Source organism: Fukomys damarensis, unplaced genomic scaffold (assembly GCF_012274545.1).
Source record: "Fukomys damarensis isolate Sample0158 unplaced genomic scaffold, DMR_v1.0_HiC HiC_scaffold_4, whole genome shotgun sequence".
In the NCBI taxonomy this organism is placed as follows: Eukaryota; Metazoa; Chordata; class Mammalia; order Rodentia; family Bathyergidae; genus Fukomys; species Fukomys damarensis.
The window spans coordinates 66939072-66965547 of record NW_022900916.1 but is presented as its reverse complement, the minus strand read 5'-3'; the positions used below and the strand labels follow the sequence as shown (position 1 = coordinate 66965547).

General features: G+C 40.2%; 1 protein-coding gene across 7 annotated transcripts in view; it reads right to left on the bottom strand.

Annotated features, from left to right (window-relative positions):
• Nucleotides 1-26476, bottom strand: part of LOC104868217 (ATP-dependent translocase ABCB1) — a 301331-nt gene that overhangs the window by 100788 nt on the left and 174067 nt on the right. For 3 of the 7 annotated variants that reach the window (XM_010632884.3, XM_010632883.3, XM_010632882.3), the window contains 4 exons: nt 17845-18051; nt 14381-14527; nt 13248-13421; nt 1969-2139 (listed from right to left, as the gene is read on the bottom strand). The exons of 2 other annotated variants lie outside the window; for them this stretch is intronic. In XM_010632884.3, the coding sequence (XP_010631186.1) occupies nt 2005-2139; nt 13248-13421; nt 14381-14527; nt 17845-18051 (663 nt within the window). In that variant the 3' untranslated portion in view covers nt 1969-2004. Of the gene's footprint in view, nt 1-1968; nt 2140-13247; nt 13422-14380; nt 14528-17844; nt 18052-26476 lie in introns of those variants that run through there. 2 more of the 7 variants (XM_033758680.1, XM_033758688.1) reach the window with 2 other exon arrangements.

The following is a 26476-nucleotide window of genomic DNA, read 5'->3' as shown; positions in this document are numbered from 1 at the left end:
TGTCGCGAACCGGCGACGCAGAGCACTGTCCCGCAGTGCCTCAAACCTGAAAGAGCAGCGGGGTGGAGATGGGGCAGAGAGAAAGGAAGGACGCCAAGACAAGAGTCTGATCAAGGCGACGTTTATTGCAGGCAGGCATCAGCCTTTTAAAGGAAAAGACCGAACTATTATGGGCTAGGATTACCATAGTAACCTCAATACCTGCTCCTATAGATAACATCAGATCTTTAACATAACAAAATGGAGTTAACAACACCTGACTCCTACAGATCTTTGGCTGTCTGGGTTTCTCCCGTGCAGGGTAAAACAAGTTTAACATGTGCAGTCCTTAAAAAGGAACAAATGTTGTCTTTCAAAAAGCCAGTGGGCTATGGCTGGCTTCCCACAACCCAGGAAGGAACACACCAGGCTGGATGGTAAAGAGACCTTTATTAGTCTGGCCAGACGGTACTCCTGGAGCCAGGTAGCTCAGAGAGACCCCTGCTCAGGGGCTGAGGTACTTTTTAGAAGGTTTTTTCTAAACAAAGAGTCAGGGAATTCACAGAACAAGACTGGAAACACATTGCTTGTCTTATGCAGGAAATGTTCTGTGTCACCTTTTGTCAAACCATTTGCCTCTGGGCGGGCTGTTAACCAAGGTAGCAATTAGCATATGAAGAAGCACAGTCTGGCCTATTATATGGAGTCCCTTTGTGAAGACCAGTGGAGAGGATTGTAAGCACAGTAAGGGGGGCAAGGGGGTCAGTTTCCTGCTATCCCTTAGGGGGTCTGGTTTATGGTATGTCTGGCATCCTGCGTTGGTCACCCCAGACTCAGGATGCCCTGTCTTGATCAAAGTCCTAAGATATTACCTTTGTTTACTCGTACCAAGTTTACATATACTTCCTTCTAATCTTATCTGTAGATGGGAGGGAGCAGAGTACAATGGAATGTACTTTGTTATATGCAGACTGTCTAGGGCCTACACAGCGGTTGGGGTCCTACACCCTGGTAACCTGATGCCATGTGGAATATAATGTAAATTTTCATTGTAGCTTGTTGGAAGTGGCTCCCTCAATTCAGACTGAAGCATTTAATAGGAACAAATTTTAACAAATGTTGATTGACTAATTATGTTGCACATTCTAGATGCAGGAAGAAATGACTTAGCTATTTCCCTCAAAGAAAGGGGTGTCTACTGCATTTGAGGAAAGAAAATAAAAATAATGACAGACTAAGTTCATGAACTTTAGTGTAGGTGTCTGGATTCCACAGTTCCATATTTTCCTGGATGTTTTCTTGAATGTAAAACTGGTGAGTATTTTGTGTGCTAATTCTATGATAGTGAAGGTATACTGATCTATTTCAGTGTTTTCATGGTACAGTTCTATGATTTGGAGTAGACACAGTCTGGGTGGCAGTGTGTGTCCGATATCCTTCTCCGAGGCCCTCATCAGAAAGCTGAGTTCATGACAGAGTTCGCAAGGAAGGTAAAAGGAATTTTTTTACTATGGGGCAGTGAAAAAATCCCATTCCAAGAACCTCAGTCTCATAATTAAACTCGGAAATTTGTCCTGACCTGCTTGAACAAGGTGTTTGAATTAGGCTATAAATTAATATAGATTTTTAAAGATAAAAAAATCCCATCTTTTCTAAATAATCTTTATCCAAAGGATTCCAAGATTCATGTGTAGAGACCAAACTGACTCCATTTTGAAAAAATGACTCCATTTTGTGGTCAGGCGACCACCCAGTTACTGGAAAAGCCTCAGAGTGCCCTTTTGACCCAGTTCTTGGAAAGACCCACGACAGTTCTCATAAACTATAACCAGGTGTCCTTCTCCGTTAATCTTGCAGGAACTTGTGGTTGGGGCAGGGAGGGACATCTGGCCCTGGCCAATAGAAAAGAAACACATCTGCCTTTGTCCAATGTTAACCAATCAGGCATTGACCCATCTAAAAAGCCCCTAGTTCTGCTTCCTTTGCTGATAAAAAGCCTGTTTGAAATTGGGTTCGGGACTCTTGCTACGGAACTGCAGCATCGGTGAGGTCTGGGGGTCCAGGATTGAGCTTGCAATAAACCCCTTGTGTGATTGCATCGGACTCGACTCCTTGGTGGTCTTTGGGATATTGTGATCTGGGCACAACACATGTACTTTCCTAGAAAAGCAAGAAAGGAAATACTGTGGGAAATTCTAAGTTTTAGTTATTGATTTCATAAGGTTATATGAGAATAAAGGGGCTTATCATTTAGAATGATTAATTTGTACATTAAAAATTAATGTCATTTTTCCACATATATCTGATTACATGTCTGTGAGAGCGCTTGTGCTCTTTGGCACTAGTCCTAAGATGCATAACAAGAAATGAACACTCCTTCTTGACTTAAAGACTCTCAAAATTAAAATGAATAAATTCCTGCTGAGTGTGGTGGCACACACCTGTAATCCCAGCACTTGGGAGGCTGAGGGAGGAGGATCACTGTGAGTTTGAGACCAGCCTGGGCCACATAGTGAGTTCCAGGTCAGTCTCTCAACTACATAGTGAGATCCTGTCTCAAAAAAACCAAATAAATTAATAAATTAATTAAAATGAATAACTTCCTGATTGTATAAGAACTCATTTTGAGAATTACATTCAAGAAAGGTATACTTTGAAAAACAGAGGCAATACATGTTTGCGAGGAAGAATGTACATACTATTTAAAACTGTTTTTCTTTTTCTTTTCTTGTTTCAGTACCAAGGATTCCACTCAGTATCTTGTGCTTGCAAGGCAGCCACAGTGCCACTAAGCTAAATCCCCGGCCCTTAAAACTGTTTTTCTGAGGTACTAAAGCTTAGAGTCAATTTTGCAGCTGTCTAAAACGTGGTATGCCAAGCTCTATAGAAGCAGTGGGTAGAAACATGTGAACCTTATTTCACTCATGTTTGATGGGAATTCACGTATCCTGTAGCTTCATGCATAAATCAGAATCACCTGCCACATGGGCAGACCTGCACCTAGGTGAAAGCTCACCTTACAGGAATGAGTCGTCCTCAAGCACTATAAACACTTAGGAGGGCAACTGGACTCTTGTGTTTGGTCAATACAGACTCTGTTACTTGATTCAACTTTTCCTTAGATTTATTAATAGGAACTAATCTTTTCATGTAGATTTCTTTACTGGCAACTCCATGTTTAATATATTTTCTAATTTCCATTCTAAGCCAGTAATTGTAGGGCTGAAAAATTGAACCATCAGGGCAATATGACTTCCAGGTTCAGTGGGAAAAACTTGTGACAGCTTTTAGGAACAGACAGCAAACAGTTTCAATACAACCATGTCTAGTCAGGCTACTTTAGATTTCTCACTGTTGTTTTTCTTTAGCTATTTTATTTCTCACAGACAGCTGGCTTTTATTACACGAACGTTATTTTTTAAATCATCCTATCCTGAGATATAAACCTGAGTTTCTTTAATCAAAAAATTGAATCTGCAAAAGGAAATTACCAGTATTAGAAGTTTTTTCTTCTTTATTAATCTATAAATCCTTGACCTCTGTTAAATTCAGACTCATGATAATATTTAATATCCTCTCTTCATTTACTCTATATTTTGACCAATTTTAAATGACATTTTAATTTATGAAGCTAGCTCACTACCCCAAAGCAATAAGTAAATGAAGAAACAGTTATACTATGATGAAAGAAAAACCCTAATTAACATTACATAGTACAGATTACATTTTTTTTTTTTTTTTTTTGAGACAGGGTCTCACTATGTAGTTGAGACTGACCTGGAACTCACTATGTAGCCCAGGCTGGTCTCAAACTCACAGCGATCCTCCTGCCTCAGCCTCCCGAGTACTGGGATTACAGGCATGCGCCAGATTACATTTCTTAGTTTGCAACAACATTGTAATGTTCGTGACTGACTTGGCAGCACAAAACATCAGAGCAAAAAAAGACATCTTCTATTCCAAAGTAAAATAAAGGAAACACATGTTAAGAGTCAGCTGTGAAGTGTTTATAATAATTGCTATTGGTTTTTGTCACTTAGTCTTATTATTTATTTCTAATCTCTTCTGCTACATTATACATCCAGGAAGGAAGAAGCTCTATTTTGACCCGCACTTTTGATGCAGGTTTCACTGTATACTCCAAGCTGGCCATGAATTTGCTTTCCTCCTGGCTCAGCTTCCCAAGAGCTGGGATTGAGGGCTTTTTCACACTTATGCCTGAAAGCATGTGCACAAGGCTCACTTTGGCAGCACGTATACAAGAGCATGTGTACAGATCAGTGTACATCAGTCTTGGTTGAATTAACAAATGGTGAGAGTGTTTATTCCACTGGGAGTCAACAAGAGGTCTAGGAATTCAGAAGTAAAAAAATGAGGACTTTTCTGAAATAATCCATCTGCTTGGCTTCTTGCCTCTGATCTCAATCCCCTCTCACTCAAATTCAATATTGCCACCAGTCTCCTTTCTAAATTTAGCTAAGAAAACAAATCTGATCATGGTAACTTAGTGACATCCAACTATTTAAATGGTACAGTCCAAACCCACACAATGGCTTCTGAATTTTGCTTTCTGTTTTCTGTTTCAATCTTCTCTCTGGCCACCCTCTGCCCCGGTATAACCTAACCAACAGCAACTACAACATCCACCATGTCCTCTTCTGCCCACGATTTTTATTTATGCTGCACACTGTTTTCAGTATTATTCTCAAATTCCCTGCAGTAATGCCTATCCAGCAAATCCTTCTTATTTGTTTGCACGGCACTGAGAATTGAACCCACATTCTTTGCATTGAGCTACCTCCCCAATCTACTTTTTATTTTGAGATAGCTGTCTCACTAAGTTGTTAAGTTGCCTGGGCTGGGCTCAATTCTCCTGCCTCAGCCTCTCAGAATATTGGGATTACTGGCATGCACCAATAGCCCCAGTAACAACTCTTTCTTCTTCATGGGTGGTGCTCCAGTAAAAGTAATCATGTCCCCTTTGAAGTTTCCATGTACCAGTGTGTAGTTACTTGATGATGATATTTGTTAGTGTGTTGTAATATTGGGGTCCATGTTGATGTTTTCCACTTGTCTCCAAACACTTTAAGGGATGAGCTGATCTTATTTTTGGTAATCCAAGATAATGATCTCCAGCTAGTAGTAGAAGTCATAAATTTGAAGCATGTAAGGGCCTTAATACACTGTTATTGGCTTGAAGAGAGCCATGTGCACAGGAAGTGTTGTTGACTCCTAGTTAACAACCAGCCAGGAAACAAGGACCTCACTCCTACGACTGCAAGGAACTGGATTCTGCAACACCCAAACAAGCTTGAAAGTAGACTCATTCCCAGAGCCTCCAGAGGAGAACACAGGGCAGCTGGCACCTCGGCTTCAGCCTTGAGACCTTGCTCAGAAAAATCAGATGAGTTGCAGCCAACTTCTGACCTACAGGACCTTTGGCTCATAAATTACTTTTCTTAAACTATTAGAATTGTGTGATTTGTTATGTAATAATAGAAAACTTATATGACTATGACACATAGGCTTCTGAACAATGAAAGAAACATTTGAGAGAATATTAACCTCAGATACATAGATAGATCAAAGGAAAATCAGCAATGCCATTTAATTTTGTTAATACTTTAAGCTTGAATAAGCAAAATTTAGTATGAATATGCATGTAGTTCTCTTGAATTTATGGATATGTGAAGGAGAATTTTGTTTAACATTTCAGTAGAATATAATAAGCAATACTTTCATGATACCATGGCTAAAAATCATACTTAGAAGTTTTGAGCATCCCATTTTGTTTCAGTGATGTTTAGTCTTTGTCAAAATATTCCCACTAATATTTTGTTTTGCTTTTTTGAGATAGGTTCTCACAATGTCGTTCAGGCTGGTCTTTTTTTTAAATCTTTATTAAGTTTATTGATATATTTTAGATATACAATACACTTCCATTGTTCAGTGGGATCTTGTACCTTTACATGACTTATGTTGGTTCTTATTTTTCCCCATTCCCAGCCCTCCCTTCACCCCCATCCTGTTTACAAAGACATTGTTTCCATGTTTTTCCTTTTCATATTTTTCCTTTGCCCTTTCCCCAGCGCCTCCCACTTCCTCTACTCCTTTAGACATTTTCTTCCTATTATCAATATCAATTATACATTTTGATCCTTATTTACACTTTTAGTTTTTCACACCAGAGAAACTATTTGGTATTTATACACGTGTGACATTAATTTTACTGGAGTATGGCCTCAATGTGCATCCACTTAGCTATATATATCTCGTGTCTCACTCTTTACGGCTGAGTAGTACTCCATTTTATTAAAAAAAACCACACATCTTCTTTATCCATTCTCCAGTTGATGGGCAATTTGGCTGTTTCAGAATTTAAGCTATTACAAACTGTGTTGCTATAAACATGGGTGAGCATATATCGCTGTGGTATGATTCATTTAATTCTTTTGGGAAGACACCCAGCAGAGGAATAGCTGCATTAAATGGGACCTCTAATCCTACAGGTTTGAGGTATCTCCATATTAATTTCCATAGTGGTTGTACCAGTCTGCACTCCCTCCAACAATGAAGAAGGATTCCTATCTCCCCACAACCCCACCAGCATGTTATTGTGTGATTTCTTGATAGCAACCATTCTTTGTGGGGTGAGGTGGAATTTCAGTGTTGTCTTCAACTGCATCTCTCAAATGACCATTGATGTGGAACATTTTTCATATATTTACTTGCTGCTTTTACTTCTTTGTCTGAGAAATGTCTGTTCATTTCAGATGCCCATTTTTGAATCAGATCTTTATATGTGGGGGGGCTGATTTTTTTGAGTTCTTTATATAGTCTGGATAATAGTCCTTTTTCTGAGGAGCAGCTGGTAAAAATTTTTTCCCACATTGTAGGTTTGTCTTAGTTCTGTTGATGGTTTCTTTTGCAGTGCAGAAGCTTTTTAATAAGATGAGATCCCAGTTGCTGATTCTTTCTGCTAGTTCCCTTGCTACTGAGGATTTGTTCTTAAGAGTTCTACATAATTTATCTTCCAGCAAGTTTAGTGTTTCTGTTTTAATATTTAGATCTTTAATCCACTTTGATTTTAATTTAGTGCATGGTGAAAGATAAGGGTCTAGTTTTAATTTTTGGCACGTTGAGATCCAGTTTTTCCAACACCATTTATTAAGGAGGCTATCTTTCCTCCAGTGGGGATGGTCAGCTCCTTTGTCAAAGACGAGGTAGCTGAGTATATCTGGAGTTGTTTCTGTGTCTTCCAGTCTGTTCCACTGATCCTCAGGTCTGTTTCTTTGCCAGTACTAATGCTGTTTTTATCACAGTGGCTTTGTAGTATAGTTTCAGATTGGGAATTGTTATACCCGCTGCCATTTGTCTGTTGCCTAGTATGGCTTTTGCTATTCTAGGTCTCTTATGGTTCCAAATGAATTTTTGGATTATTCTTTCTAGTTCTATGAAGTATAGTGTTGGAATTTTAATTGGCATTGCATTGAATCTGTATAGCAGTTTTGGTAGTATGGCCATTTTCACTATGTTGATTCTTCCTACCGAGGAGTAGGGGATATCTTTCCATTTTCGTATATCCTCCTCGATCTCTTTTTTCAGAGAGCTGTAGTTTTCAGTGTAGAGGTCTTTTGCTTTTTTTGTTAGATTGATTCCCAGATACTTCATTTTTTTGGTGATATTGTGAAAGGAATTGTTGCCCTAATTTCTCACTCAGTGAGTCTGTTATTTGTGTACAAGAAGGCTATTGATTTTTGGGTGTTGACCTTGTATCCAGCTACTCTGCTAAAAGTGTCAAATAAATCAAGAAGTCTTTTGGTGGTGTTTTTTGGGTCTTTAATGTAGAGTATCATATCATCAGCAAATAATGACAGTTTAACTTCTTCCTTTCCTATCTTTATTGCTTTCTTTTTCTTGTCTAATGGCTGTTGATAATGTTTCCAGAACTATATTGAAGAGGAGTGGTGATAGTGGGCATCCTCGTCTTGTTCCTGATTTTAACGTGAGGGTTTTCAGTTTTTGACCATTTAATGTGATGTTGGCTGTTGGTTTTTCATAGATAGCCTTTATTAAATTGATATATAGACCATCTATTCCAATTTTTTGCAGGGTTTTTATCATGAATGGGTGTTGAATTTTGTCAAATGCTTTTACTACATCAATCAAGAGGAACATACGGTTTTTCTCCTTATTTTGTTAATATAGTATATTACATTTATTGACTTATGTATGTTCATCCATCCTTGCAGCCCTGGAATAAATCTGACTTGGTCAGGATGTAAGATCTTCTTGATGATCATCTGTATTCTGTTTTCTAGTATCTTATTAAGTATTTTTGCATCTATATTCATTAAGGAGATTGGCCTGTAATTCTCTTTTTGAGCTGCGTCTTTCCCTGGTTTGGGAATCAAAGTGATACTTGCTTCCAGGAATGAGTTTGGAAGCATTGCTTCCCTTTCAATTTCACTGAAAAGTCTAAAGAGTAATGTCAGTAGTTCTTCTCTAATTGTCTTGTAAAATTCAACAGTGAATCTTTCAGGACCTGGGCTTTTCTTTGTTGGTAAGTTTTTAATTACATTTTCAATTTCACTGATTGTAATTGGGGCGTTTAAAATGTTTTATCTTCTTCGTTCAACTTTGGTAATTCATAAGTATCTAGAAATCTGTCCATTTCTTTTGTGTTTTCCATTTTATTATAGTACAGGTTGTGAAAGTAGGTATTAATGATCCTCTGGATTTCTGTGGGATCTGTTGTGACTTCGCCTTTTTCATTCCTGATTGCATGGATCTGAGCCTTTTCTTTCCTTTTTTCTGATAAGGTTTGCTAAGGGTTTATCAATTTTATTTATTCTTTCAAAAAACCAACTCTTTGATTCATTTATTTTTGTATCATTTTCTTAGTTTCCATTGCATTGATTTCTGCTCTAATCTTTATAATATCCATTCTTGTTTGAGCTTTGGGTTTTTCTTGCTCTTCTTTTTCTAGGAGTCTAAGATTCATCATTAGGTTGTTTATTTGAGCTCCCTCTGTTTTCCTAATGTGGGCATTCAGTGCTATGAATTTCCCCGTAGAACTGCTTTCATTGTGTCCCATAGATTCCTGTATATTGTACTGGCAATTTTCTTTATTTGTAATAACTGTCTGATTTCTCCTTTAATTTCCTCTGTGATCCACTGATTGTTCAAGAGTGTTGTTCAATTTCTATGTGTCTGTGAAGTTCCTACAGTTTCTTATGATATTCATCTCCAGCTTTATTTCTCTGTGATCTGATAGTATACAGGGAGTAACTTCAGTTCTTTTGCATTTATTCAAACCTGTTCTGTGAGCTAGTATCTGATATATCTTGCAGAATGACCCGTGTACAGCTGAAAAGAATGTATATTCTGCTTTTGTGGGGTGGAACACTCTATAGATGTCTAATAAGACCATGCATTCAAAAGATTGGTTCAGTTCTAGTATTTCATTGTTGATTTATTGTCTACATGATCTGTCTATTTGTGATAGTGGGGCATTTAGTTCCCCCACTGCAATTGTAGTAGTGCTTATTTAGATTTTCATGCTAGTTAACATTTGTTTTATATAGTTGGGGGCATTTATATTTAGTGCATATATGTTTATGATTGTCATTTCTTCCTCTTGAATTGTTCCCTTCACAAGGATGAAGTGGCCTTCGTTTCTCTTAATCAGTTTTGGTTTGAAATTTACTTTGCCTGTGAATAAGATTGCTACCCCTGCTTTTGGGGGGTTCCTGTTGCATGGAGAATTGTTTTCCACCCTGTCACTTTCAATCTATGAGCTGCTTTTTGCACTAGGTGTATTTGTTGTATACAACATATCGTTGGATTTTGCTTTTTAATCCATTCTGCCAATCTGTTTCTCTTAATTGGTGAATTGAGGCCATTGACATTGATGGTTATAACTGATATGTACTGACTTATTATTGTCATGCTATTCTCCTTTTGTTGACTCTTTTTAATTTTATGCCCTCTCTTTTAGTTTCTTGCCTTGGCTATTTGATTTGGTCTGTTGGGCCTCATGGTGTTGTGATCTTCATTGTCTTTTTCTAGGATATTGTTTAAAATTCCTTGTAGTGCTGGTTTAGTTTTCATGAAGTTTCTTAAGGATTCTTTGTCATGGAAGTATCGTATTTCTCCATCCATTTTGAAAGAGAGTTTTGCGGGATACATCAGTCTTGGTTGGAGGTTGTTTTCTTTTAGGACTTGAAATACCTCACACCAGGCTCTCCTTGACCTGAGGGTTTGTGTTGAAAATTCTGCTGTGATTCTGATGATCTTTACTTTGCATGTGATTTGTTTCTTTTCTCTTACTGCTTGTAGTATTTTGTTCTTCTGTTGGATTTCTGGGATCTTGATTATTATATGTCTAGGTAAAGATGTGTTTTGGGTATCAGCTTGGGAAGCTATGTTGACACTGCTTCCAGGTGGGCATCCTGCAAGTTTCCCTATAACTACAATTGTTAAGAATAGATGTGAGTGTGGTGTGCATGGCAGTACAATGCGTGTGCCCTTCTGTCTCTAGGAGTCATGTGGAGGGGTGTCTTAGTCATTTGCTTTACTTTGAGACACCCACAAGTTTAAGGAGGAGAGGTAATATTGGCTCATAGTTTTTAGATGTCTGAGACCACGGTTTGCTGGCTCACTCGGACACAGCACAATGGAAGGGTCTGCTGCAGAGGAGCTGCAGCCAGGAAGTAGAGAGAGAAAGGAGAGAGGGAGGGAGATAAACAATCTGTTAGCACCAAGTCAGCTACAGTGCCCCCATAATCAGTGATCTCCCAGATGTCAGAGAGATTGTGTGACCAGTTTGGATCTAAATCATGGCAGGGAACAGGCACTATTGTGACCCAGGTACGTGTTATGCATACAGCTGTAGATGTGTGGTGACTACTGTTTGGCTCCTCTGGCAATAGAACTGTCCGTGCTGGCAACGATGGAGCACAGTGCTTTTATAGCAGCACCAGGAGCAGATCCTTGCTTCCAGCAGCAATTCAGGTACCTGGACGTTGTCTGTGGTATCAGGAGGCATGAAGCAGAGAACCCATACTTTGGCCCAGCAGAGTATGGCAGCTCTGGCTAATTATGGCTTGGGTTGCACAGCTTGGGCCTATGAAGGCAGCAGCTCAGGTGACTGTGGCTCAGGTAGATCACAGTGACAGCTTCAACCAGGTAAGGTAGACTTTACATCTGAAGCTGATTAAGTTGCCTTGGGCAGCAGTGTACGTATCTGTGATCACAATATTTTACCCATATTGCAACAGCCTGGGAGCTGTGGGCTGAGGGGTAGACGGTACTTGTTCCTTCTATGGGGCAAAGCTACAGGGCAAACTCCTGGAAGCTCTTTGAACTGGGCTCTGGGCTGTCCCTCCTGCTGTTGGTGTTGCCCCCATCTGCCGTGAGGCTGCCACTGGTCACAATGGGGCCTGTGGAGGCTGCTGTTCACCCTTTTCCTTGCAGCAGGGAGACTTCCCAGAAGCAGAAACAGGATTAGATGTGGGATTTATTGCACTCTCCATATTAGTGTCCTGGGTTTCTGTGTCCTGTGAGCTTCCTGTATTTCTCTTGCTGTGTTCCCAACTGCTACCCCCAACTCGAAACTCAACTGCTTATTTGCTACTCAGGTTCTTCTAAGTAGAAGAGGGAGCAGCACTGGGAACCTTTAAAGAAAGGCTGTCCAATTTAATTTTTTAATCATTCCATCTTGTGAATACACTAAAATTTAATGCATAATTTTTAATGTTTATAAATAGAGTATTACATGTTTTCAATTTTATAACTAATAGTACAATAGCCAACCTTTGAAATGCATAGATTTTCCTAGAATTGAAATTGCTCTCTCAAAGGATGTCCTTGGTTTTTTTGTTCTTTTTGTTTGGATGGGTGAGGGTAATGGGGATCAAGCTCAGGACCTTGCACTTATGGGCAGGCATAATGCCATTAAGCTAAATCCTCGGCCCTCAAAGGATGTACATTTTAACACCTTTTCTCATGCTGTTAAATAATTATTGACATTCGAATCAATAGCTACCTCAACCATAAAGACTATCACAGATATTTATAATCATTACTATGCAAAAAAGTACTGTTTTCATCTGCTTTTGGTGATTTAAATTGTAGTTTTTTTCTCATGCATTTCTCATCTTTGAAAATAGATCACATCTTTTGACCATTTTTTCTTGGAGAAGAAGCCTTTCTTTTTACATTAAAAGTATATTAAAGATATGAGTTACTTATAGAAATACAGCAAATATGGCCCTAAACTTCTGAGTTTCAATCAGTTTTTGCACTAAATTTATGTAAAATTTGGAAGACAGAGAACCTGTCTTTGCGATAATTTCTTCTTTTCTTTTTTTTTGGGTTTGGATTATGAGGTACTTAAACTCATAGCATATTATAAATGTGAAAATCAAGAAGATTAGATTTTTAGGAGACCAATTCTTGGGAAGAGTGATTCACTGTTAAGAGAGAAAAAGGTGTAAAAATATTTCAATTTTTGAAAAGCCCTTTGCAAGAGGAGTGCAAACTTTAAAGGTAACCCTGAGGAATATACAACTTCCCTCAAGAACCTTACAATATTGTAATACTCTGTGCAAAAGGTCTGAGTTACAATAATACCATGGAAGTACAGGATTCAACAGGATCTCGTTCTAGAAGCCAGGAGCCAGATGGTTCCATGAAACCAGACCTGAAAACACTAATGAAATGGACTTGAACTGTTTAGGTTCCAAGGAAATGAATGGGTTTTTAATGAATCCATTTTCTGGAAGCCAAGATTATCTACACTATTCAAATTGTAAGAATACTTATGTTCATATGTATTTTGGACAACATGACACCAAGGATATGAAAGTTTACTTTTACTGTACACATTTTTGGCAAAGATATCAGCACTTTTTGTTATATAATCTTGTAGCAACAGCCCTTATAGTTCAAATGACAAAGTATGAATCAAATGAAATTTTCTCCAAAATTACATTAAATTCTTCTATGAACTCTGTAGTGCATATAAACCATTATCCACACCCCATTTGATAGTGGCACTATTTAGGATCCTTCACTTATCAAGTCCTTGATAACTCTGAACTTGAAATTAACCAGTTGTGGCAGGAAATGTTAAATAGGTAACTGCCTAATCCAAGACTTGTTTTTTGGTCTGATCAAATGATGGATTTAAACACAATTGTTTAATGTTTAACATCCCACATGGTCAGACTTCACTAGCACTTTGCCCCAGCCTGGACACTGACCATGGAGAAATAGATGCTTTTCTGTGCTAGCAGCTGCTGGTGTGTGCTGTGCTCCTTGACCCTGCCGTTCTGAATCACCACGATGACGTCTGCATTCTGGATGGTGGAGAGGCGGTGCGTGATCACGATGCAGGTGCGGCCTTCTCTGGCTTTGTCAAGGGCTTTCTGGACAACCTGCTCCACAATCACAGAAGTTAATATTCGTAATGATGGTCTCTCTTCCTCACAAACTCCAGTTTCTCTAACTTGTTCTTTAATGGTTGTGTCAGTGAAATGTAACAGATTTTAGAAACCAAGGAATTTGTCCCATCAGAAAATATTTGAGTCCTTGTTTAGCTAAGTTCTGAGATGGATTATTCCTGTTCTTAACGTTATAGCAATAATTTAGTCCATCCAATAATTTGCAAACATTTCCAAATGTTCCTTACCATCCAGCATTCCTAAAAGCAGCCACTTGAGGCATCTCTGCAGCAGCAAATCAGGAAGCCTGAACAAAGGCCAAACCCAGTCTCCTTCACTCCTAACGTTTGTTTGTTTCAGTGGTAGGGACTGAAGCCAGGGACTTCACACTAAGCTACATCCTCAGCCTTTTAAAATTTCTCAATTTTGAGATAGTGTCTCTCACTCACGCAGTTACTAAGTAGTCCGGGCTGACTTGCACTGTGATCCTCCTGCTTCAGCCTCCCAGAGTGCTTGGGATTACGGGTGTGCACAGCTCAACATTAGTATCTTTAGGACAGAAAACATCTCCTACACAGTCTGTGTTTCGAATGGCTGAATCCTTAACCTATTCTCAAGCTGAAAATGATTACCACCACTTCCCTTAAGGAACAGCCAGACTGTGACCTTGCCTCACACTTCACACGGGGCTGCTGCAGAGATCTGCGGGCAGACATGGGGAACACGCTTCCTGCATGTGGCTTCCGGAGGTTTTGTGCTGCAGCAGTAATGTACCTTGTCTCATCTTAAATTGACAGCTGCAGGAATTATTTAAATTCCGCTGCAAGAGGCCCTAAACAACAATCAGCACATCTGCCTACATTTTGTTCTCTGTTTTGGAAGAGAAAAGCAAACAGCGAAACCTTTTGAGCACAACTGATTCGAGTGTGAATGAACTCAATTTAAATTCGCACCTTTTCGCTCTCTGTATCCAGAGCTGATGTAGCTTCATCCAGAAGCAAAATACGAGGCTGTCTAACGAGGGCACGGGCGATGGCGATGCGCTGTTTCTGCCCACCGGAGAGCTGAGTTCCTTTGTCTCCCACTCTGGTGTTGTATTTCTGCAAATTGAAGTCTGTTATTACGAGAGTCAAACACACAGTTCCCTCAGAGAGGGGATGTGTTTTCTGACAGAATAATTAGAAAAATTAAGATGCAGAAGCTAAGAGTGTGTTTATGGAGATGGAAACAACAAAAATACTCTATGTGATAGGTTTAATTTCTCTTTTGAAAACTACAAATTTTGTTTTATTGTAAGCCAGACATTTCATGAAGAATACTGTTGTGGTGCTCTCATCGTCCATTTTCAACTTGCATTATTTTCAGAACAAACATTAGCAGGAGAAAGGCAATCTTATCACAGTAGGCTGTGCAGCACGATTTAAACACACTGTACTTGTGCAAACCTAGCAGTCAGTGTCCTCTGCACAAGTTTAAAAGGAGGAAAGAAGAACCTACGGACATCGTCCTTCTCGTGTCTGTTCTCATGAGACCACCTTCAACACTTAAACCATTTCCAAGGGTGCTAAGAAATTCACTTTGATACCAACAAGGAAAAGGGAGGTATCTTTCAAAAACTGTTTTCAAAGTTCTTTCACAATTCTCCCCATAATTTTTCCCACAGCACAGAATGGCTACAGCCATTCAGTGTGCTGGTGAGGCCAGGAGCAGGTACATAAAGGAGAGCAGAGGTTGGCTACAGAGGCACACACATCTTAGGAAACACTATTACCTTATCATCTTAGTCCTTTTGAGGCTGCAATCACAGTCCACCAGTGGGCTCTGATTCTTACACCTGCATGTGGAGCATGAAATCCACATTTTCCATCGTGCTGCCCGGTACTATGTCTGGGAACTCTTAAGTCTATGGTGGTCAGAATTACACGGAGGTGGTGAGGTAGGGAGACGGGGGAGGACAGAGAGAGGGAGAGAGGGGAAGAGGGAGGGGAGGACACCCATGGAGAGGCTTTGCAGACTGGGGAGCGGTTCCGCCCAGAGCTGCAGCAGGTGCACTGCAGCGTGTCTCCAGTGAGTGCAGGTGCTACTGGGCTGCACTGATGCAGGGGGTGTCCTGTGAGGCAGGTGAGGCAGGGCTGTGACCCTAGAACAGACGAGCCCATACCGGCCTCTGTAGATGGATCCTGCTACGAATCATACAGGGAGGAAAATGTAACCTGAGATAATAGAGCTTAATTATCTAAGAACTTGGAGTGCTGATCTAGACACTGAGGAAAAGACCCGTAAGGTCCACAGGTGTGCAGTGTGAAGGACAGACACCCGGAGCCCAGAAAAGTGGCGTCCCTGTGGTAGACAAGACCCGGGAAGCAGGGTATATTGAAACAGCAGATATTAGTTACTCTGCATCAGTATCTCCGGGATGAGCACTGCTGCACTCCACTACCAAGGGTTTAGTCAGCAGAGGCGGGAATGGGCCTGAAACGTGTATTTGTAGCCAGTGCCCAGGTGGTGCTGATCCATGTGAGTGCTTTGAGAATCCCTGACCCCTCACTAACTGGTGAATTGTCAACTTGAGCGGGAAGGCCCAGCTGAATTGAATCAGAGTGCTTCTGGGTGCGGAAGACTCATTTAAGGACGGTCACTGGAACCAGATAAAAGGAGAACAGGAGGGGAGGATTTCAGCTGATCTTCCTTGCAGGAGCTTCATTGCTGGTTTTCCTTGGAGGGGCCTCGGCTGTTCCCTTTGGAGGCGCTCACCTTCACCTTGAGTGTCCGCTCCTAGATTCCAGCACAGATGATTCTTGTGCCTCCTCACAGGGGCTCATGAGGAACGCTGCCATGGGCTCCGGGCCTCCGCTGGATTCTTCAGGTCTCTAGTGCTCCGCCAGACCTCTTGCACTCTACATTTCACTCTGTGTGCAGATATTGTAAGCTAATCGTGTAAACCTCTGTATCTGCATTCTCTCTGATTCAGCGCATGTGCAGTGTTTTGAGGAGCCTGGACCCAGCCCTGCAAGCTCTTGGAAGCACTGACTCTGAAGTTAGGAAGTTTACACGTTACACGTTCAAGCCTCAGCCGGAGTCCATTGTCCGTAACTGGACAAGACTGAGGAAGACAACAGTGCCTTCACCCTTGGGACTGTTTCAGGGGTAGAAGAATCTAAAGAATAGCCGTAGGAGAGAGAATCTTGGAAGACATTGCAGCTGCCTAATGTTACCACCCCTCATGCAGAGGTTACTTTTCCTCTCGGGTTTATTTTTTGAGGGTAATTCCTTGTAATAAAATACATAATTAGTGAAAAGATGGCGTGGAGAGATGAGCTGGGTCAGGTGCATTTCTAAATACAGGACTTAACAGGCCCCAAGAGAGGGTGAGAGGTTTGTTCCCTAACCTCCTAGAGCAGTGATGGCAAACCTTTTAGAAATGAGCGCCCAAACTGCGACCCCAAACCCACTTATTTATTGCAAAGTGCCAACACTGCAATTCAACCTGAATACTGAGACTGTACAACAGAAAACAGAAAAACCAGTAACATTCGTACCACAAGTTCACTACCCCTGTCCTCAAGGAATTCAAAGGCTGTCCACAGCACAAAGTCCAGGACAGATTTCAACACTGAACCACAGGAATACAACCCAGGACCCATGATGTACGATGATTACACAATACCATGGCCATCCCTGTGGGTTAGCTGTGGTAAGAGAGCCCGTTGTCTGCCATGGGTCCAGCTCTGAACCTGGCCTGACTGCATAGAGTGAGGTCACAGCTTACAGAAGAGCAGCAAGGAAGCAGAAGGAAGACACATGAAGGAGCGAGTGGGAGGGACACGTCGTGCCTGCTTCCCTGGCAAGATCAGAAGCATCATGGCCACAGGGGAGGCCCAGGTGCTCACTGCAAGTCCTATCCTTGGATTAGCAGGGAAATTCAAAGGCCTCCTAACATCCTACCTACCCCTAGGGCTCAAGCAAGTCTACAAGCTGGACAGCTGTTCCAGGTCACCTACCCCAGCAGAGTTCCTCTCTCCTAAACCTGATCCCAACTCTTTCAACCCTTCTCACAAGGAGCGCTACGTGACCAGGTAAATAAAACTACTAACCAGGACGGGAAGTGTGGCCAGATGCTTGACTACAAGTGGGACTGTGTTCTGGTCCCTACCTTCTCCTCACCTTAGCAAACCAACCCGTTAGACAGCACACGATGGGGCTGCACCATTTGATTTCACCCCCTGCAGCTCAGTGATAGAACACCTGCCTACCACACACCAGGCCCTGGGTTTCATCCCTAGCATTGCAAATGAAAAGAATGAGGATGCGAAGGAAGAGGAGGAGGACGAGGGGGAGGAGGAGGGACAAGAATGAAAATGACACAAAAAACAAAGGAGACTACAGGCTCCTGGGCTTCCTGTGGAGGGACACTTACATCAGGCAGCGACTCGATGAACTGGTGGATGTTGGCCTCCTTGGCTGCCTTCACGATCTCCTCCTGTGACACAGTCCTGCTGTTGTCTCCGTAGGCGATGTTCTCCCCGATGCTGCAGTCAAACAGGATGGGCTCTTGGGACACAATGCCCAGCTGTGCTCGCAGCCACTGGACATTCAGTTGCTGTATTTCTTTACCATCCACAAGCTGAAAAGAGTCCACACATCAACCTCAGGACTAGCACACTTTGTATCAAAATAAGCACCATTATTTCATACTATAAAAGAGTCAGAGCACTTTGTGATCAATGGAAAGTCACATTTGTCTCATTTTGGGTTGTCAAGGTTAATGAAACAAGGTCATGATTATAGACTTTGGGGACAGATCAAGCTTCTGATGTTTTAACACGGATTGCTGATATGCACATTCCTTCCCTTAATCTGGGAACCTGTGCAAATATTTTAAGTCAAGGAGGCATTAAAGCTGTGTATGGAATTAAGGCTAATTAGCTGACAAAAATAAGATTATCCTGGATTATCTTGATGAGCCCAACATAATCATATGGGTAGTTAGGGATCCTTAACTGTGAGAGAGGCAAGACGGTATCCACAAATGTAATATGAGAAGACTTGGTCACATATTACTGGTTCTGAAGAGAGAGGAAGGGACCAGGAGTTGGAAAAGGTAAGATAGCAGTTTGTTCTCTGCAATCTACAAAAGGAATAGATCTCTGCTCACACCTTGACTTTGGCTCAGTGAGACCTCCTTTAGATTCATAACCTCCATAAGTGTAAGTAAGAAATGTGTGTTGTTGTCAGCCAGTTAATCGGTGGTTATATGAGCCACAGGAAACTAACACCCTATTCTTCTGGGATGTATCCTGGAATCCTCCTTTTCACATTTCAGTTTTTTATATGAAGAGCAGGCTGGATCAGAGATGAAATAAATACAACTCTGACCACAGGTGAGTTTCTGGGTCAGGTTTTCATCTGACCCACATTTCAGAAGCCAGATGCAGTGGTCACGGGGAACAGCAATGCACATGGCAGGGCAGCTGGTGTATCTCTGCACCTGCTCATCTTGAGAAGGAGAATTCATTGCTTCTACTTTCCTAGAGGTAAATCCACAAATGCTGACAATTTATCAGTGCACGGAGGTGAGGATGAGTGAGATCATACACAGACTCACTTAGCCCAGCAGGGGCACAGGGCGAGTGCTCAGGGGCCAGCAACAAACACCTCTACACATGAAGGAGCCACAGAGAATAGAAAGGTAGAGAAACATTTGAAGGCCAAATAAAGAAGGCATCTCAATAATGGGCCAAAGAAGTAGGGAGAAGAGGCTGTCCTTGTTTCTGGCTGTCTGGCTCCCCGAGTATTATAGAGGCTCCCCACGAGGTCCCCTCCCACCCTTGCTGAGAAGAGCTCCCCTCTCTGGTGCAGCGGTATCTCCAGGCTGGCTCGGTTTGCAGAGAATTCTCCACATTCCCAGGATGCAGCTGCTCACAACCTGTGCAGAGGACACAAGTGACCCAGCTTGGAGCTTTCTCACGGTGCGGTTGTGTGTACCGAGCCCACAGGTACTCTCTACACCCCATGTGCCTCACCGGGCCTTTGGGAGTAGCTGGTCAGAGTGAAGCGAGATCTTTCTTCAGCAACATGGCTTCTTCTTGTGCAAGTGGTAGGTGCTCTACACAGGCCCGGTCCTGTTGATACTAAGCCCTGTTCCCAGGAGACTGTTCTGACCATCAATGCTCCAGACTTTCCTAAGAGTCTTTGTTGATCAAGCAGACTAGGGAGGCCTGGCCAGCTACATGGGGAGCCCACCAGTGCCCCAGCCTTTACTGATCAGACTGGTGAGGAGCAGCGAGCTGCGAGGGCACTTCTGCAGCATATACACCCCCACCACCACCCCATGCTCTCAGGCCTCATTGCTGTGCCAGTTCCTAGATCCACAGTGCAGAGGCCCAGGTGGTCATAAAGGCCTTTTTTCTGAGCTCCAGAAGACAGAACGTAAGTGAACAACTGCAAAACAGCCACATCAGACCTCCATAGTTGATAAGTTGGAGGTATCACACCTTACATCAGAACTTTGACTATCTTCAGGGAAAGGACAGCAGGAACCTGTAGTAGAACTTTGCAGAGTTCAACCCTGCAGGATGTCAGGGAGCTCATCTTGGACCTTGCAGCCAGAATTTAGCTTGAATCTCAGGGGTTTGCCATTGGCTACCTGAGACTACCTGACTTATATCTGCACATTGCTGCCCACATTGTTTATTATGACAGCAGAGATATACCATGAAAGATGCTCTTCAAATTTTTTTCTTTTCTTTCCTATTTTTAATTTTTTTTAGTTTTAAAATTTTATTTTTTCCCATTCTGCAAATTCTTTCCTTCTGTCTTCTTTTTCAAGCTCAATCTCTTGCTCCCCAAAATTATTCATCTCCCTTTTTGTTCCCATTACTGCCCTAATTTAGATTTCTTCTTTTTTTCCCTTTTCTTTTCATCTCTCTTTTTCTTTCACTCAAGTGTCATTAGTTTCAAAGGAATATGAGTCCCTATTATTAAGTTGTTCTATTCTTATCTTTGTTCTTGGACTCTTTCCCTCTTGTCTTCAATAGTATCCTAGAGTTTGTGTGATCATCTTGTGTTCTCTGGCTTCACTTGAAACCTTCTCCTCTTCTTCTACCTATCTACTCCTCTTGTCTAACTCCTTCTATGTCCTCATCCTGAAGGGTAAAGTTGCTATCTTGAAGGGTTTATTATTCTTTACAAACATATTTTGGGCTGTTCCTTGATTTTTATTTAATTTACATGCTTTAAAAGTGATAGATTAATAACTACCACAAATGGTCAATATCTAAACTGTGTTTGATTCTACTGTGTCACTGATTGCATCAATTGGGCTAAAGGGTTGTGATTGCTTTAATGAGTTGTCCTTTCTGATATGTGAAAATGAGCGTGTCTGTGAGTCATTAGGGACTCAAAACCTAAACAGCAGCTATATCAGGAAGATCAAAATACTAACAAAGGAATTAAACCAAGGACAGCCCAACAACAAAAATAAAAATGAGAAGACACTTAAACAAGACACAAAGACAGACTTCCAGTCCCCCAATGGCAAATTACACTGGAAAAGAGGTGGAAAAGTCAACCACCAGGACACCCTGAACTCATAGCACAGGAAGAAACAAAACAGATCAATTGAGCTCTACAAAAATTCAAAACAGAAATAATTTCCCAGATAACTACAGAGATGGTGAGTACAATGAAAGACATGATAAGAAACTCAAGAACAGAAATTGACAAAAAGATAGAAGAGCTCAGGACCATGATAAAAGCCATGAAGGCCCAACACAGGAAAGAAATGGAATCCATGAAACAGATTCAAACAGATATCCAGGAGATTAAACACTGCTGAAAGCATTCACATAGGAATAATTAATGTAAAGGTAGAATTTCAGATATAGAAGATAGCACTGCAGTCAGTGACCATGAAAAGAGAGATCTCTTGATAACAGTAAGGGATCATGATAAATCGATCCAACAACTCCTAGATGATGCAAAGAAGAATAACATAAGACTGATTGGAATCCATGAAGTGGCAGGAGAAAATACAAATGACTTAAAAAAGCTGTTCACAGAATTAATGACAGAAAAATTCCCAAAAAGAGGGGAAGAATTTGACATACAGATAAGCAAGGAATATGACTCCAACTAGCCCTGATTAAAAAATATCTACACCTAGACATATAATAGTCAAGATCCCAGAAACCGAGAAGAAAAAATACTACAAGCAGTTAAAGAAAAGAAACAAATCACATGCAAAGGACAGCCCATCAGAATTACAGCAGACTTTTCCACACAAACTCTCAGGTGTAGGAGCCTGTAGTGAGGTATGTCAAACCCTAAGAGAAAACAACCTCCACCCCAGACTGATGTATCCTGCAAAACTCTCATTCAAAATTGATGGAAAGATAAGATATTTCCACGACAACAAACACATGAGAAACTTCATCAATACTAAACCAGCACTCCAAGCAATTCTAAACAATATCCTACAAGAAGACAAAGAAGGTTACAACACCATGAGGCCCAACAGAGCAAATCAATTAGGCAAGGCAAGAAACTAAAGGGAGAGGGGGAAAATTAAAAAGAGCCAACAACAGGATAATAATGTGACAATGATAAGTCAGTGCATATCAGTTATAACCATCAATGTCAATGGCCTCAATTCAGCAATCAAAAGAAACAGACCAGCAGAATGGATTAAGAAGCAAAATCCAACAATATGTTGTATACAAAAAGACACACCTAGTTCAAAAAGAAACTCATAGACTGAAAGTGAAAGGATGGAAAACAGTTCTCCATGCAACAGGAACCCAGAAAAAAGCAGAAATAGCTATCTTATTCACAACGTAAATTTCAAAACAAAATTGATTAAGAGAGATAAAAAAGGTCACTACATCCTTGTAAAGGGAACAATCCAACAGGAAGAGATGACAATCATAAATATATATGCAACAAATATTAATGCCAACTATATAAAACAAATATTAAGGGACATGAAAAAGCAAATAAGCAATATTAGAATTGTAGCGGGAAGCGGAGCATGGTGGCGCATGTCTGCAATCCCAGCACTGGGGAGGCTGAGGAGGAGGACTGCTGTGTGTTCGAGACCAGCCTGGGCTGCACAGTGAGTTCCAGATCACTCTCAACTACATAGTGAGACCCTGTTTCAAACAAACAAAAAGAATTGTAGCGGGAGACCTAAACACCCCACTATCACAAATAGATAGATCATCTAGACAAAAAATCAACAATGAAATATGAGACCTGAACCAAGATTTTGAACAAATGGACTTAATAGAAATCTATAGCAGAATATACATTATTTTTCTGTACACTGTTCATTCTTCAAAAGAAACCACATACTAGATCATAGAACAGGTTTAAATAAAGGCAAAGAAATTAAAGTTGTCCCATGTATATTATCAGTCCATAGTGCAATTAAGCTGGAGATCAACAGATAAGAAACTTCACAAACACATGAAAACTGAATAACACTCTCCCGAACAACCAGTGGGTCACAGAGGCAATTAATGAAGAAATTAGTCAGTTTATACAAATAAATGATAATGCCTATACAACATACAGGAATCTATGGGACACAAAGAAAGCAGTTCTACATGGAAAACTCATAGCAGTGAATACACACACTAGGAAAACAGACAGAGCTCAAATAAACAACCCAATGATGAATCTTGGGCTCCTAGAAAAAGAAGAGCAAGAAAAACTCCAAAGCTCATACTAGGGAGAAAGTTATAAAGATCAGACCACAAACAATGCAATGGAAACTAAGAGAAAGATACAAAAAAATCAATGAATCAAAGAGTTGGTTTTTCAAAAGAATAAATAAAATCAATACACCCTTAGCCAACCTTGTCAAAAAAAAGGAAAGAAAAGGCTCTGATCCATGCAATTAGGAACAAAAAAGGTGAAGTCACAATAGATGCTGCAGAAATCCAGAGTCATCAATACCTACTTTGAGAACCCGGACTCTAATAAAATGGAAAACACAGAAGAAATGGACAGTTTTCTTAATACTTATGAATTACCAATGTTGAATGAAGAAGATAAAAAAATTTTAAACACCCCAATTACAATCAGTGAAATTAAAAATGTAATTAAAAGTTTAACAATGAAGAAAAGCCCAGGTCCTGATGGATTCACAGCTGAATTTTACAACACATTTATAGAAGAACTACTGCCACTACCCTTTAAACTTTTCAATGAAATTGCAAGGGAAGCAATACTTCCAAATTCATTGCTGGAAGCAAGTGTTACTTTGATTCCCAAACCAGGGAAAGACCCACCTAAAAAGAGAACTACAGGCCAATCTCCTTAATGAATATAGATGCAAAAATCCTTAATAAGAGACTGGCAAACAGAACACAGAAGGTCATCAAGAAGATCATACACCTTGACCAAGCTGAATTTATTCCAGGGATGCAAGGATGGTTCAACATATGTAAATCAATAAATGTAATACACTCTATTAACAGAGTCAAGGACAAAAACCCTATGATCCTCTTGATAGATGCAGAAAAAGCATTTGACAAAATTCAACACCCATTCATGATAAAAACCCTGCAAAAAATTAGAATAGATGGTCTATATTTCAACTTTATAAAGCCTATCTATGAAAAACCAACAGCCAACATCATATTAAATGGCCAAAACCAGAAAACCTTTATGTTAAAATCAGGAACAAGGCAAGGATGCCCACTATCACCATTCCTCTTCAATATAGTTTTGGAAACATTATCAACAGCAATTAGACTAGAGAAAGAAATGAAAGCAATAAAGATAGGAAAGGAAGAAGTTAAACTGTCATTATTTGCTGATGATATGATACTCTATATAGAAGACCGAAAAACTGACAAAAGACTTGACTCAATTGACACTTTCAGCAGAGTAGCTGGATAGAAGGTCAACACTAAAAAATTAATGGCTTTCTTGTACACAAATAACAAACTTACTAAAAGAGAAATCAGGGAAACAGTTCCTTTCACAATAGCATCCAAAAAAATGAAGTATCTAGGAATCAATCTAACAAAAAGAGCTAAAGACCTCTACACTGAAACCTGCACCACTCAGAAAAGAGATTGAAGAGGATATAAGAAAATGGAAAGATATCCCCTGCTTCTCGGTAGGAAAAATCAACATAGAGAAAATGGCTGTACTACCAAAACTGCTATACAGATGCAATGCAAATCCAACAGAAATTCCAACAGTATATTTCATGGAGGTAGAGAAAATAATAAAAAAATTCATTTTGAAGTAGAAGAGACCTAGAATAACAAAAGCAATTCTAGGCAACAGAGACAAGGCAGGGGTTATCACAATCCCCAACTTGAAACTATACTACAAAGCCACTGTGATAAATACAGCATGGTACTGGCAAAGAAAAAGACACGAGGATCAGTGGAACAGACCGGAAGATACAGAAACAACTCCAGATGCACTCAGCTACCTCATCTTTGACAAAGGGGCCAACCATCCTCAGTGGAGGAAAGATACCCTCTTTAATAAGTGGTTTTGGAAAAACTGGATTTCAAGCTGTCAAAGATTAAAACTAGACCCTTATCTTTCACCATGCACTAAACTAAAATCCAAGTGGATTAAAGATCTAAATATTAAAAAAGAAACACTTAACTTGCTGGAAGATAAGTTAGGCAGAACGCTTGAAGACACTGGCATAGGAAAAAACTTTATGAACACATCCTCAGTAGCACGAGAACTAGCACAAAGAATCAACAACAGGGATCTCATCTTATTAAAAAGCTTCTGCACTGCAAAAGAAACCACCAAAAGAGCTAAGAGGCAATGTACAATGTGGGAAAAAAAATTTACCAGCTGCTCCCCAGACAAAGGACTATTACCTAGAATATATAAAGAACTAAAAAACATTAGACTCCCAAATATAAAGACCCAATTCAAAAATGGCCATCTGAAATGAGCAGACATTTCTTAGAAAAAGAAGTAAAGGCAGCAAATAAATATATGAAAAAATGTTCCACATCACTGGTCATTCGAGAGATGCAGATGAAAACAAAGAGATTCTACCTCACCCCAGAAAAATGGCTGCTATAAAGCAATCAACCAATAACAAATGTTGGTGGGGTTGTGGGGAGAAAGGAACCCTTCTCCATTGTTGGTGGGAGTGCAGACTGGTGCAAGCACTGTGGAAATCAATATGGAGATACCTCAAAGAACTAGGACTAGAGTTTCCATTTGACCCAGCTACCCTCTGCTACGTAACTTTCTGAAAGGATTAAAAAAATCATACTACAGTGATATATGTACACCCATGTTTATAGTGGCACAATTTGTAATAGCTAAAACTCGGAAACAGCCCAATTACCCATCAGTTGGAGACTGGATAATGAAGATGTGGTTTTTCTATAAAATGGAATGCTACTCAGCCATAAAGAATGAGAAATTAGAGTCATTCATAGGAAAATGGATGCATATTAAGGCCATACTCTTAAGTGAAAAAAATAAGACACATATGTAAATAATAAATAATTTCTCTGTTGTGAAAAACTAAAAGTGTAAATAAGATCCAAATTGTATAATTGGCAATGAGAAATAGGAAGAAAAGGGCTAAAGGTGTAGGCGAAGTGAGAAGGGTCGCTGAAAGGAAATAAGGGAAACAATATAAGAAAAGGAAAAAATGGAAACTAAGGCTTTATAAATAGGGGAAGGGGAGTGGATGAAGGGAGGGCAGGTGTAGTACAAGATTCCAATGATAAATGTAACTGTACAGTATACTTTAAAAGCACCAATAAACTCAATGAGAAAAAAAAGAGGCTTTATGAATGAAAGTACAAATTTCAGGGTAGACACAGGCAGTAAAAACCAAACAAGGGTGTGAACAAACAGCAAATTTTCAGAGATAGGATGCTGTACTTGATAAGTATATATTTGAGGAAAAATAAATTTAAAACAATTCTTCAAGGTTTATACCCACGTGAAAAAATAAACACTGCCTAACAAAATGACCACAGGCAAGTGAAGATACTCCAGGCAAATTCTGATGACGTTTTTAATTACTCTGCATATGATAA